This window comes from Lepisosteus oculatus, chromosome 1, assembly GCF_040954835.1.
Source record: "Lepisosteus oculatus isolate fLepOcu1 chromosome 1, fLepOcu1.hap2, whole genome shotgun sequence".
Lineage (NCBI taxonomy): Eukaryota > Metazoa > Chordata > Actinopteri > Semionotiformes > Lepisosteidae > Lepisosteus > Lepisosteus oculatus.
Genome location: NC_090696.1, coordinates 68,884,165 through 68,899,025, shown reverse-complemented (window position 1 = coordinate 68,899,025; position 14,861 = coordinate 68,884,165). Strand labels below are relative to the sequence as shown.

Below are 14,861 nucleotides of genomic sequence, written 5' to 3'. Positions count from 1 at the left end.
CCCTCAATGAGAACTTTCTTAAGCTTTGAGATATGATAATATTGGACGTGGATTCTGCAGCTGTGTTTCTTACACCCTGATGTGATTTATTATCTGTAGTTGTACTGTATTTATAGTCACAGGTGTTCTTCCATTTTTGTTTTAGATTTTCAAAACTAAGAACCAAAGAAAATTCACTCAAAGCTAAAGAAAATAGCAACGGAGGAAAATACTGTAAATGAATGATAGGATTTTGCAGTAATTACTTGTATGAAGACATACTGCTATGTAAATTTAATAAGGGCCTTAGAGTTGTGAACTTTTATTGGATATTGCATTCCAACATATAACTTAACAATGTATTGGATAAATAATTAAAATCACAAAAATCTGTAATTATCCATATTAAATACTACAGAATGAAAGCTGTTAGAAACAATTGCACATTCTTCTAAGTATACTCACTCCAGGAGTAGGGGCACCTTCTCCATTTATGCTGAAAGCTAGAACCAATGAGTGAGACTGAGCCATATTATGTATGTTTACTATACAGTATGGCCAGAGTGATTCATAATCGCTCTCCTGCTTCTTTGTGTGTGCACGGCCTCACTGTGATCTGGCATATTTAGCTTATTAACATGCCTGTGAGCCACAGCCAGGCCCATCCTGGCAGGTGTACTGTAGCTCCTCTCGTCGGTCTCCCAATGCTGCCAAGCTAAAGGGCTGAAGGCACGCAAGTTCTGACTGAATGTACAGTATCGGTACCTGGCCACGTTTGTCTCCTGTAACAGTCCAGTAATTTAAAAATAAAGCTCTTTTCTGTATAAAAGCAGATTCCTAAATTATATTCCGTGGTAGAAATGTCAGTAATACCAGAAAAATATGTTTATACTGTACAGTATGTACTGTATGAGCTAGCAGTCTGGGGAACAGGTCTCCACTGACCCCAGACTGTAGCTCTCTCTATTAGCACTGATTTCCAGTGCTAATAGAGTACTTTATCTGGAACACATCCCCTTGTTAAGTGAGTTATTACTGTAGTTGCTATTTGGTTACCTTAATGTCTCTTCTGTTTGCATTGCCATTGAATTCTGCCACAGACAATTAATACAGCCAGCCTCCAATGGCATATTTGTAGATATTACTTTTTTGAAGATGCTCAAGTGTTGCTCAAGTGCTCAAGTGATATTATGTGTCAGAACTGGGATGTTTAATGCCATCACCAAAACTGTGGAGGTGGAAAATAACATTAATACTGTATGTAATTAGGATAGACCCACAAACAGCTTTTCCTCTGCTTATTACAGTAGCCATGCAAAATGCAGTGCCCACAGAAACAATCAAGAATCAATACTTAAACCATGAGGTGTCCTGTGTATTTTTTTGGTCGTGAAAAACTGATTTTCCTTTATTTTAACATGAAATTACAGTTTATACAGTATGTAATCACTTTTACAGAATCCTATCCAGCTGTCAATCAATGACAAGGAAAAACTAAATACAACAGTTGTTTTAATATCACATTCACATAAGAAATTTCACTGAACAGAACACTAATAGTAAGGATAATGGCTTTGATATTTTTCTTATCTTTAATTAATTAATTATTAAATGAGTATTCACTGTTAATACTTCTGTACCACTAGAAATAATATAAATTAAATTACTAGAATAAAAAAAGATATGATAAATCCCCTGCTATGACACAGCTAATCTGATAAAAGCTTTCAAGGACAGGGGAAAGATGAAGAGGGCATACGATACTGCAATTAACAGGGGACAGAATGACTCAACTTTACCCGTGCTGCCTGAATACAGGCTGTACTATGAACTCACACATTTTATACAACAGAGAGATAAGTCATGGCTCTCAAGGTTTTCTGAAAGACAGGAGATCAAAAAGGAATCAAGCTCTGGCACTGATCCAGAAGCCCTGCATTGCGTGATATGCACAAAGTCATGGAATGTATTACTCAGGCCCCTGCAAGAAGAGCAAAGTACAACAGCAAAAAGCAAGAGAAGAGCAGAGCAATACAGAAACTCCCACTTTATTTTTTGCATAAGCAATTACGCAGAGCTCTGGAAACGGTGGATGTTGGCAACAAAGGACCAGATACAAAACAATAATTCAACAATTTAGATATCAATTTGAGTTATATGTCCAACTGATAGTACACAAAGGTATGATTGTATTTTCTGATATATGAACAGAAAATAAAAGTATTAATAGAGAAAACTACCACTGTCAGTAGGATGAACAATTTAAATAAATAACTGCTAGTGCAAAATCCATTTGTACTCCCAGCAAAGGAAACCATGAACACCTCTGATATCTTGCATTCAGTAGTAATCCATATTACTCCAAGGTAAAAGGTTCCTACAACTCAGTCGTTTAAAAAAAATTTCGAACACATTCCCAGATTAGGTCAGGTGAAAAAACAACTGAGAAAGGGACAGACATGTGCGCCTTTTTCAGCAATGACTGCACTGCATCACCACCCTAATGTGCTAGTTTTGTCTTAGTGATGTTCCATGATCTGGAGAGGTTCTGCTCAAGCTCTTCCAAAGCCCAGGTTACCGCAGCAGAGCAAGAACCAGAATATCTATGATATTCATTAAAAGCTCAAGAAGATTAAGATTAAAAAGAAAACAGGTCCTTCCATTCACATCCAGTGGACATGGTGTTTTTCCCTTTGAAGTCGAGCTTGTATTTGTGTGGGCACTGTGGGAAGACGTAGCTGTTGAACAATTCTACAAACATTAATTCCTCTCCTATGTTGGAAGCTTAGAACAGTATTGACAGTAATCTCGAACGGACATATTGCAGGGCATGGCTAGGCACTTCTAAAGCCATTACAAATATCTCTTCTTCTGAATAAACAATCTAATACAGCATATTACAGTAAGGGGGGATTGTAACTCTAAACTATTGCTTTGATGCAAAGTATCTTGTGGTTCCAATTGCAAATGAGTGATTGATTAACTGTCTGACTTTCTTTTTTATACTGCGGTGTCTCACTCTGCTATTTTACTGGGATCAGTAGTTCAATTCACAAAAACATGTCATACTTCTTAATTTGATTGCCAGAACAAAGGAAAAGAAAATATCAGAGAACACCACCAAAAAATGACAAAGATCCAAAATATACCAGGATAGCCATTAAGGGGAGCTGTCCGCCTCTCTACTGAATTCATGGTGCTGAAGAGAGAAATATACTTCCCATTGAGTGTCTATTGTTTAGCAGACATTTTGAATTTTTTTGTTTGTGTGACAACCTACAATAAAACAAAATGTAACCCAGTACTGACTGCACTGTTCTAACTGTGAAAAACAGCTTCCGGCTGTGAAAACAATCCACAGTCTCTGCAAACTCATGACAGCTGCAGAAATGGGAGTTGGCCACTGGGAATGTCCTTTTGGTTCCCTTATCAGCTGGGAATTCCTAAGTCAAATGCAGTTTCACATTTTTTACACTGTGGTCTAGAAGACTGCAAACTCACATTGGTCTTAATCAGAGGATATTTACCACCAGAAAAAAAAATACACAAAGTATCATATAACACTTTAAGAATGCTTATCTAAGAGACTTGGTACATGGTTTAATCTTTTCTGTTTCTGTTCATAACATTAGAATGTTTTCTCCTTTTTAAAAATCATCAGAAAACTAAAAGTGGCAATGATGCATTTGACTCAATACAAGGTGATTGTTCTCACTATATGGGGAAGATATGCATTAAACCTTATTTACAGATTAAGATCACAGTAAGATGGAAGGTGTTTAGCACATCATTATGTGTAAAAGTCATTGTTGATTCTGGCTGCAGTAATGTCATACACGATACAGTACAGTGAATTAGCTTGAGCCTATTTTCCCTTGAAATGCTGCCATCCATTTTGTTGTCTTTTAGTCATTCCACCTTCGGTGTGCCTTAACAATCTGATTAATATGAAGATCTTCAACATTTTAACAGAACACAGAAGGTAAACTAAACATTTATGTGAAAGTTCACTGTGCCTTAATTATATATTATGACAATCTAGGTGGGGTTAAAATGTATCATTTTCCCTAGGGCCACCTTCAAAATCAAATCTGGAATTCAAAACATTAGAGATACCCATTTCTAAAACAAAGTTACTTTTCAAACAAGCTTCACAAATAAACATGACAATTTTTCACAGATTTACATTATCTTTTTTTTTCTGATACACACAATGGCATATCCATCTAAGCTGAAAGACTGATTTTGATAAAACTAGATACGATGAAAAAGACAGAAAAAAATTCCCTCTGATTAAAGTCGGCCACATTATAGAAGCAGAGAGTCTGGGACTGAACCCGAGTCACTGGGGCGTGTCTCTGGCTCCTGTCTGATCAGTCTCTCATCAATATTTTCTATATTTAAGCAGCAGCATCAAGTGAGCCAGGCCAGCTGCCAGAACAGTTTAATGTCAAAGGCCTGACTGTTTATCTTTCACACCAGGACACATGATGGAGAAAAAAACAAAAGCGCTTAGCTTTGAGAATCAGTGGCCTTCAGAGACATTACTTACAGATAAAGCTTCATTCCCTGCTATACAGTAGCTCTCTGCAAATTTGCATCAACACCATGTCATCCAATGAAGCCAGTATGAAAACAGATTTTCTATTTTCCTGTATCGCCAATTGACCATATGTAACAATAAACAGTAGTTCATCACTGTGCATTTTAACTGGTAGACCAGGATTCTGATATTGAAAAGATGATTAGAGAAAGGTAAGATTCATAACAGCTTTGCTGATTACCATGGTAACCAAATCAGATTTCTTAATCTATAATTTGTCACAAGTCACAACATAAAAAATATAGCTAAAGAAAAGAAATATTGAAACAGCTCCACGTCCTGTTCAGCATGCAAGAAATGAAGCTCTCCCTTGAAAATTACTAAATTCACCTGCTTTGTAGCAACACATTGCCCTGCATTTGAGATTTCACATTTTACCCAACATTATAGCACATAAATTACCATAAATAGCACATGAATGCATAGCTAGTAATCTTTTGACCCCTAAGTCAGGGTTACGAAAATGGAATCCTCAGCACTTCAAAAACTTTCACAGCCTTCATAATACAGCTTTACCTAACAAACTGCAAACAAATGTATGGGCATTCGTCTCTTTTCCTCAGGTCATCCTTATTTATCACAGTTTATATTACTGTAACTCCACATAAAAAAATTACAAGCAGAAAGAAGCAGCCATACAGAAATCCATTAAAATAATAAATAAATTTAACAGTTTGCAGTTCACAGCTATATAGCTCAGATATTATAAAACACAGACTAACTGAGTCAATGATTCCACATGAGAGCACTCTGTTATGTAATCCTTTGTCATGATTAATCCCATATTGTTAATATTTCCTCAATTTGACTATAAACAGCAAACAGGCATCTGAACAGTAAAGCATTTCACTTTCTGTGAAAACACACATACAGTAGAAGCATTTCAAACTTCTTTCAAAGGCTGGAATGTCACGGCATAGCCTGTCAAAAGTCTACAGTTGCCTTTACTTTACTAAAGTAAATAAAACAGAAAAAAGCTATTGGTAGCTTAAATAGCCTCAGACCCTCAAACACATTGCTTACCAGTGATTCGGGCTCCTTGCTTATATCACATCCATAGTAGTCTGGAATTTTGTCCAGGTTCTGCAAGCTGCCTTTTGTTTTTTTCATGCCCTTGTCCGAGTGACAAGACTGACAAAGCGCTGCATTGCCCATAGCAACTAATGGTTACAAAGCCTTGGTGTCATAAAAGGGCCAATGACCTCTGCCTACAAACTGATGAAAGAGACTCAGCAAACAAACAAAACCCTCACGCCAAACCAAAATGGGAGAGTAACTACCACACTAATACATAGAGGCTGCTCTGAACCTGCAACTCCTGCCTCATTCTGCCACCCTGTCTCTAAAATCTTCTTGGGAATACCAACAACTGCTGTTGCAAACAGCCACCCATTTCTAATTCAGGCACTACCCCAGCTATTTTTACACCCACCACACTAACTATGTATGTGAATCCAGGGTCTGCAGTGGACTCCAGTGTAGCATGCCAAGACAGCAACAGTTCTTCAATGCCCAGCTGTTATGGAATTCCGAGTTACCACCAGCAACAACAGGATTGATCTACAACTCACAGTCCAAAGGCTTTTAAGGTTTGCTGTCTCCCCATCTGCAACTTCCTCTAAGGGTTGAATTTCAGAAGAACTTCAGAACACTAAAACCTAATCGTCAACCTGTCTAAAATGTATATACTCTATAATACAGCAGCACGGTTAAAATACTCCATAGCAGGCAATTTGCTTAAATACTAGAACATGTTACCTAAAATTACTAATAAGTGCTTTAATTTTACAGCAGAGTACACTGGGATATAAAATCAAAATTTCCTGTAGATTGATCATGGATCTGTGGTTGTGGAAGCCTGCATGTATCACCTTATAGCCAACAGCCCTTTCCATCGATTGAGCCAAGCTGAAATGCACTGAACAGTCTGACAGACTTGTTTCCAATTGATTTTTCAGACTCTGCCTAATGTAATGTGTTGGTGTGTACTTAGTTTATTCTATAGTACTGAATCCTAACTGGCTGAGAGGAGGCGATGTGCATCTCTCCATTCAAATAACCGCCTTCGTTGGGATCTAAATATATCCACGCAATGGAATTTCATTAGAAATCTTCAGAATGGTTTAGTAAAGGCATACAAGTCTTATGAAGGGGGGATCGGGAGTTGAGTGGCTCTGCCCATGTGGCCCAGGTTGAGCTCTATCGCCACCAGTTCAAGCCCAGTAATCTCGCCAGCTGACTGTGACTGGGATTCATCCGCCAGCAGTGGACAGAGTGGAAATAGTCAGCAAGGGCTCTGTTGCTTTTCAGTGGCCCCTACGGCTCCCCGGGTGCTTCCAGCCCTGCGGTGCTGTGGGTGAAGAACATGTACTGTACAGTATCTCCTCTAATGAATCATGAACCTCCTGCGTGGGACTATGTTAAAAGACAAGAGGCTCCACGACCGAAGCAGGTTCGAGGAGTTTGCCTACAGTTCCTCATTCTACCATGTGTGCTGAGAAAAAAAGAAAAACAATTAGACAATTAGCCATTCCAAATCGGATCACGAAAAGAATTGGAGAATCTAAATGAAAAAGGCAAGGCTGATCGTAGCGCTGGTCCTGAATGTGAAAGCAGGACATTTGGAAAAGAGCCCGAAAATCACTCCACTGTAAATGTTCCAGGAAGGGAAAGAAATGAAACAGCTTTAAAAAAAATAAAAACAGAAAATCTACTTTCAAACGTCTGCTCAATAGTCATATGAACTCTAAGAAAATTCTATGAAATTCCACATATAATCTATGTTAAAATGATTTAAAAAATGTAAATAAGCCAAAACACTCAAAACATATGTTTTTATATGCTTTATAAAGTACAATTAATGAAATTATCCTCCAGATAAATATTTTTTCTTAAGTTGGAGAATCTTTTGATTTTTAAAAAGATTGATCTTCCAGCAAAGATTGATCTTTGAGTAAACAACTGTAAACTTTGAGCTGCTGCTAAATGGACATAAGATCTGTTGACAAGCAGTTAAATGTCCTCATTAGTATTCTGTCTATTGAAAAGACACATGACTGTTTGTAATGAATACATGAACAATGCAACCCCTGTTTTCAGAAATACTTGTAATTCATTACAATGTATCGCTGTGCAAACAAACTGCCAAGACATAACATGACCATGATACGGTAAGGAAGATTATTAATTCGGATTTAGTTTTCCTCTAAATCACTACTTAAATAGCAGGCAGCTTAAAAATGGAAGTATCCACTTCCTTTTGAAAAGTAGTATTCCTGGCAGGAGGCAAAAATAGATCATTAAAATGATTAGAAATGAAAGAACTTTAATAAAATCAATAATAACACTTTAATAAACTTTAATAAACTCAATGACCATGATGATAATAGTATAAGTAATTTATTAACTGTCTTTGGTATTTTCTCAATCTAGTTTTCACAATGAATGGAAAAGTGCAATTTACCCAGACTAATTTGGAAAAACATGTTAGCAATAAAGAATCACACACACCCTATTTATTTATTTTTTTGCTTCACCGGCCCAGTCTACTGCATGTTCAGTAACGTCTCTTGCTGGTGTGCAGGTTCACATATAGGCGTGAGACTCAAGCAGGGAAATTGTAATAAATTCCTGGAGAGATTGAGAGACAGGAACACATGGGGCTCAGTGGGGCTGCTGCAGCAGGGCCTGTCATGTGAATTTAGTGTAGTTTCTGTTTCATCAGGGTAGTAAACTCACCCCAGTCCTGATGCTGTTCTTTTAAACCCGAAACATGATCCCCAAACAAACTGATGACAAGTCACCCCTGTGATGGCTCTGCTTAATTGCTTAAGTGATAATATCCTGACAGGACAGCACAATACATAAAATAGAATTTGTCTGACACTGCATTGAATCCATCCTATTATGACTGGTGTATCTGCCTGCAGTTTTAACATGGTGAAATGCCTTTGTTGCTTAATGTCAAGACCACTTTTTCAATCTAACTTATCCTAGATGAGTAAATGTTTATCAAACTGTGCCACCACTGGTCACAAGAAGTAACTTGAGTATGGTTTTTGAAAATCTGTGAATAAAACACTCCACGAGCTCTACTGCAACTTACTGATTTGATTCCATACTATATACGGTAGGTAAAAGAGTAAAATGATACCAAGCAGATCATAGGTAAGACTATTCTTCATCCTTTGTTTTTCAAAACACTGCATTCCCTAAATAACACTCAGGAGGATCTAATTTTTCAGTGTGACTCAATACAAATTCATGAAATAAAACAAGTGTTAAAATAACCAATGAAAATTCTAAAAGAAACGTAACAGGAACAACTCACAATTGTTAAACATCCTCTGTCAACATGTTTTCTTAATTTCAAAGACATAAATGTATATTTAAAAGACTTAGAATAAAAAGTGGCGAGTATGATACAGTATACAACAATTGCCAAGATTTTATTAATAGGTTAAAGCAGAAAGCCCTTAGAAGCCATAAAACATGAAGAGTACACTAAAATCATTAACAGTGTCTTAATAACCAAGTATTATGCATGATCTTTACTAATGATTAATTGTACGGTTATTAACTAGGGATATTTGTCATCTCTACATACTAGTGGTGGCTTCATCATTGATAGCTGTTTGCTATACATTTAGAAATGGTTACTAATTATTTTGGGTAAGTTACGAAAGACTGTACACAAAGAGGTAATTTCTAAAACTTGTAATGCTAGTAGCATTCATGGATTTGAATTAAAATTAAATTAAAACATCATGTTTCTATAAAACAAACAGTACAAAAAGTGATAAAGAGAAGTATGCTTTTTGTCTTTTTAAGTGAGTCTTAAAGTACTGTAAATGTGAAGTTTTTCCATAATATATCTAATAAATTAATAAATAACAAATAATTACCTGTTGTAAATGTATATTGTTAATAAAGTCAAGACAAGAATGGCTACAGTATGTTGCATTTTGTTTAGTATTTCAAATAGCAAACACTGATTAAAGAATAAGAGTTTTCAATTGCAAAAGTCCATGCTTTCTTTAACTGAGTTCAGATTTTGCAATGGAAATCTGCAAAATACAGCTAGACTTGCAACAGACATGCTAATTGGTGTTTTGCTTTCCAAAGACTGGGAACTGTTACAGCAATGATCAATAGTATGAAAATAATCACAGCTAAGCTTCCCAGCTGCTTTTCCATCTCTCCTCTAATCTTGCAGAATCTTTGCCATATTAATAACGTTCTCAGTTCGTATTAATCTGTCCAGAAATGTATTTATTTCTATAAATAATTACTTATGTAAACATGTAAGATCCATAATACCTCATAAAATAAATTCTGAGCATCAAATCATATGCAGTACCTATTTCTGCATGTATGGTTTTAGAAAAAAAGTATATGGATTTTGATGCATGTCTTTGGTGTCAATTTGAATAATTGATCATTGTGACTGACTATTACACATCTGAATACTTTTGACTGTCTCATGAGCTCTAAATCACTTAATTAGTGAGAGAGGTCATGGAACACAAGTAATTAGGTGAAAAATGCAGAGAAGCGGAGTATTTCTCAGGTATCAGGAAAATAATTATTGGGCATTGTATTATTTCGATATTGTGGGTCTGTTTGGTGATGTTTGGAAACTTTACCATGGAATCTCCAATCACAAATCATGAGCTGCACAGAAAATCTGTGGAATGATGTGTGGTACAGTACCTAGGGCTCAGAGGCCAGTGATCAATCACGTGCTCGTCAAGAATCTATGAAAAGAATGGGACACAATGCCACAAGACAGCATCTGCAACCTGGACCACAGCAAGTATCGTAGATATACTGCTTGTATTTCCTCCAGCGGTGATGAGTCAGTGACTTTCATGTTAAACCCCATGTTGATCAAAAACTTTGATAACACATGTGACATCGCATCAAAAAGTTACCATTCCCATACCTGTTCAATAAAATGTCAGTGCACTTGTTAAAAAAAATGATGGTTTCCTGATAATATCTTTGTGAATTTGTTGTAGTTCTAAGTTATAGGTTTCTTTTGATGCTCCAAAAATAAACATGGGCTTAAAGTTTTAAGACAACAAAAGCCTGGATTTACACAAAGTTTGATGTAAAAATACTGTCCACCTGGATTGTAGCAATCCTGAAAACATTTGGGTATGGCACACTTTATATAAGGTAAGCTTTCATATATTTTTTAAACTCCTTTGTCAAAACAACTGCAACACAAAAAACATCTGAACAGATTTATGACATCTGTGTTTTCCTGAAACACAGAAGTGATGAGAAACTTCATAAAGCTGTTATTAGCCTAAAAGGAGAAAAAACATTTTATCATTATGTTCCAAAAAAGAGTGAAGGATTTTATTCCACAGCACTCTTAAACTGTATACTCACATTGATTTGCAATAGTACATGTGAGTCAGTGTACTGTAATTTACTGAGTTATCTGTTCAGCCAGTGTGTGCCTTCCTTCAAGGAATTACTGCACTGCATTACAATCCACAGCCCTGAGATCAATTCCATTAGCAGTCTGCTCATGATCAGTCATGAGAGCTACATCTGCCTACCTTCCTGAATGATTTATGCACTTTATGCAGCACTCCCAGGACTCTATTGAAAAACTGAAGATACTCCCATATTTAAGTCAAAAAACAATAAAATCCACACTCTTGTCATTAGAATTCAGGTCAGCTTTGGATGTCCTATTATTATTACATTTATACTGAAGTACAAGCCCAAATATCTCTACTTTGATGACCAATATCCCTAATTAATTATGATTCTAAATTCATTCCTTTTCTGACATTATCCATTGATATCAACTGATTCATGTACACATTATTGATCATTTTAGCTGAATTGTTATTAGTGAAAACAGGAAAGGAAATCTTCATACTGTCATGAAGTGATTCTAGTTTTGGTGCAAATGTAATTGCAGAATAACATCTGTGTGATGTAAGTGACTCATGTTCTTTTACACCTTTTTATTGCCTACGGTGTTCTGAAACCTCCTTCAAATAATTCCGTAATGAACCTTGGGGAAATTGTGTGATTAGTTTTGATATTTTTTCAATGTGTTTGTTCTTTTACATAACCAAAATAGATGTTGTGACAGAAAAACTTTCTCGAAATCAGACAGTTCTACACATAATGGTATCTATCACAGATTCAACAGAAGGCTGAAGATTCGCTTATGAATCCTGCTTGATCTTCTTCTAAAATATCATTCCCCTTGCAATTTGTTTATGAGTACTTGAGTGGAAATCTTTATAATCCAAGCTGTCTTTAATCCTTAAAGTTTCTGGATTAATATTTGCAGACCTATTAATACATAGTTGTCCTAATCACTTGATATTTATCTGCCTCATATATTTTGCAAAAATGTACTTTACAAATACCTTTGGTTGTTTATCTCTTTCTTTCATGATGTAATTTTTTGGGATTTACAAGTGCCATTTTGTATTTGCTTGACAACATCACCTTTGGGAGAATCCCTGTTGTTTCCTCTATATTCACGGTTATTTTAAATATTATAAAAAATGGGGAGCATGCAATACTACTATGGACCAATACATACTTGAAAACCATTTGCTTCTAAAAACCTTTATAAGAATGATAATACTGAAATTTCAGTCAGATTTTTGTATTTGTTTATTATTTCTATGTTATTGTATAAAATACCACATTCAGGAAGACAGTAAAATTTATACCATGGTCAAAATCAGAGCCATTGTGAAAAAGAAATCATTACGAGGCTGAGTCAGTTCACTATAGTAAATTTCCTCTCCCTTCTATAAATAGAAAATGTAAGTGCTGACTAGGCATTGCACTTGCAGCAGTCTGATACTGGAACTGGTGCATTTCATCTCTGGCTTTACTGTTTTTCAAGCAGTCTGGAAAGGAAGGCGAAAGCAATTTTGAAATCCTGGAAAAGATAGACCCTAAAAAAGACAAGTGAGGTGCACAAGCACTCATGGAGTCCTTGGTTTTATTCTACATAAAGAACTGACAAGAAAACTACATGGCAGAATGGCAGATTGGTTACCAAAGTATTTGGTTGTGAAGATAAATAAATAGCATCAAACCATTAGCTGTGCACTTCATTTTAGTTTATCAAGGCAGGAGTCATAATGGAAAACATAAAGTTAACTTAACTTTATTCTACACAGTACAGCGTAATAAAGACGAGAAGTTTAGGGTTCTAATTGTACTTGATAATCCCAAATCATTTGTTGAAATCAATAGCTTAATTGAGGTTCTTAGAAGCTCAAAAATATCAACTGAAACCTTTCTTTTCTAAACAATGATCCACTGAAAAAATGGGAAAGTGACATTTAAAATGCCTACTTTAGATAATAAAAATGATTATTCTTAGATTTTTAGGCATCATGTCTTTTGGTACAGTATGTTGTTTAAAGGAAGCAAGGCTGACTTAGCACAAGTAATCAATTACATTCTGGAAGCATGTAAAAATAATTGAAAATAGCAAGTGATTAATTCCATGATTTGGGGAGACGTCCAATGAAAAATAACACAATACATTATATTTAGCGTACAGTGAGATATGGCGTAACATATTTTTGATACTGATAGTTACTAACAAAAGTGGTGGAGTGGGGGAGTGTTTTTGCCAGAGGCTATAATAAAATGGCAAAGATTCGAGGGTCAGAGGGCAGCATTTATGTGTTCCTCTGGTTATAGCAAACTGAGAAAAAGACCTGGAACCAGTGAGCACCATTGCTAAAGGATTTTAATTTAACATCTTCACCAATCTAATAGATTTTGTGAACCTATATGATAAGAAATGATAGGACACAGAACAAAACAAAAAAGGATAGGAAACAGGACAGTCTACCCCATAACCACACCGGCCCTGCAGCTGAACTGATCTTCCAGGCCCTGAGCAGGGCAAGCAAGACAGAAAGGATTCTGCTTCTGAAGGACATTCAAATCAGATGTTTTCAACTCCAAATAAGACCTTAAAAATAAGGGATAAATAAATAAAAAATGGATCATGGCTCTGAACTCAGAGAAAGCTTTGCTGTTTATGTTTAGCATTAGGTTGTTGGAAGTAGTCCACAAAGAAACCGGGCGTTAGCCATCAACATTTATCAGTTGGGCTCTCCATGCTGATTGTAGTACCTACTGTATGGCCTACCGATCATAAAGGGCAGGTTGAATGTCACCAAATATACTACTAGACCTGTCAATCTTAGAGATTTCCCTGTCAGTCTTTTCCCGTGTCAATGAGGAACGTATGAGGATCCAATTAGGAAGTATTTCCATTATGTAGTGTGACAGGTCACTACCTTATAGGGCATTGTGTTTACTAGTCAGTGCCATGACCTGGCCTCAAGAAAACTAATAGGAATAAAATGTATTTTTCTTTTTTGTCCAACATAATGCTGTTCCAGTGTCCAAACTATTTTCGCCTAGGGGATTACAAGGTTTGTGTTGCGTTGCATTGAATGGCCTTAGCAGAAATGAGAGGTTGTGGGTATCTTGCATTGCTTTTCTGAGCGGCCCCAAAGACCTACTCTGGACCTACTGCACTTGATCACTAGCATCAAGCTCTCCCACCTGTTTAAAATATTCTCCATCTGGTGAATAGGATGAGATGAAGCAGTCTTCTTCTCAGATATCACTGTGCATTGGGCCTTTCATTAAGAAAGAACTCCAAAGGTACAGTGCCAAGAAAAAGTTAGTGAAACGCCAAAATAATTATGGGATTTACAATTACAAGCATTCTTACCACAATACTTTGACTGATCAAAACCAGCCATTTCTTAAGTAACCAAAAGGGTTTATACTGTATTTACTACTATTCCAATGGTTTATGAGATGCAATAGTGTATGAAACAGAAAAAATAACAATCAGTGTATTTTAAATAATAAATGATCAACCATTTTATTAATGACATTGAATCAGATGGTTAAATAATTGGGTAACAAGTAAACAAGGAATTTGGGCAGCCCAGTCCTACTATAATGCTCAAACATTGCGAGTTTGGTTTTCTCAATACATTTTAATGGAAATGTGACATCCTACAATTAAAATAGATTTTAGAGGACTTCAAACTAAGAATAGTTGATACTCTTTGTCTGACTCTAGAAAGGGTTACAAAAGCACTTCTAAACAACTGTAGGCCCCATCCATTCAACCATTGTCAGTCTATAAATAAAAAGCATTCAAGATCACAATACCTATAGCACTTATCTGCAGAGGACCGTGTAAGACGATCCACAAGGCTGCTAGAAGAATATCCTTTGGACA

At 36.1% G+C, this 14,861-nt stretch overlaps 1 protein-coding gene across 2 annotated transcripts in view; it reads right to left on the bottom strand.

Moving 5' to 3' along the window:
- Positions 1–5,994, bottom strand: part of LOC102699014 (ankyrin-2) — an 88,596-nt gene extending 82,602 nt beyond the window's left edge. The window contains exon 1 of one of the 2 annotated variants that reach the window (XM_069191937.1): positions 5,606–5,994. In XM_069191937.1, coding sequence (XP_069048038.1) covers positions 5,606–5,737 — 132 coding nt within the window. In that variant the 5' untranslated portion in view covers positions 5,738–5,994. The remainder of the gene's footprint in view (positions 1–5,605) is intronic. The other variant, XM_069191944.1, reaches the window with a different exon arrangement.
- Between the last annotated feature and the right edge of the window lie 8,867 nt (positions 5,995–14,861).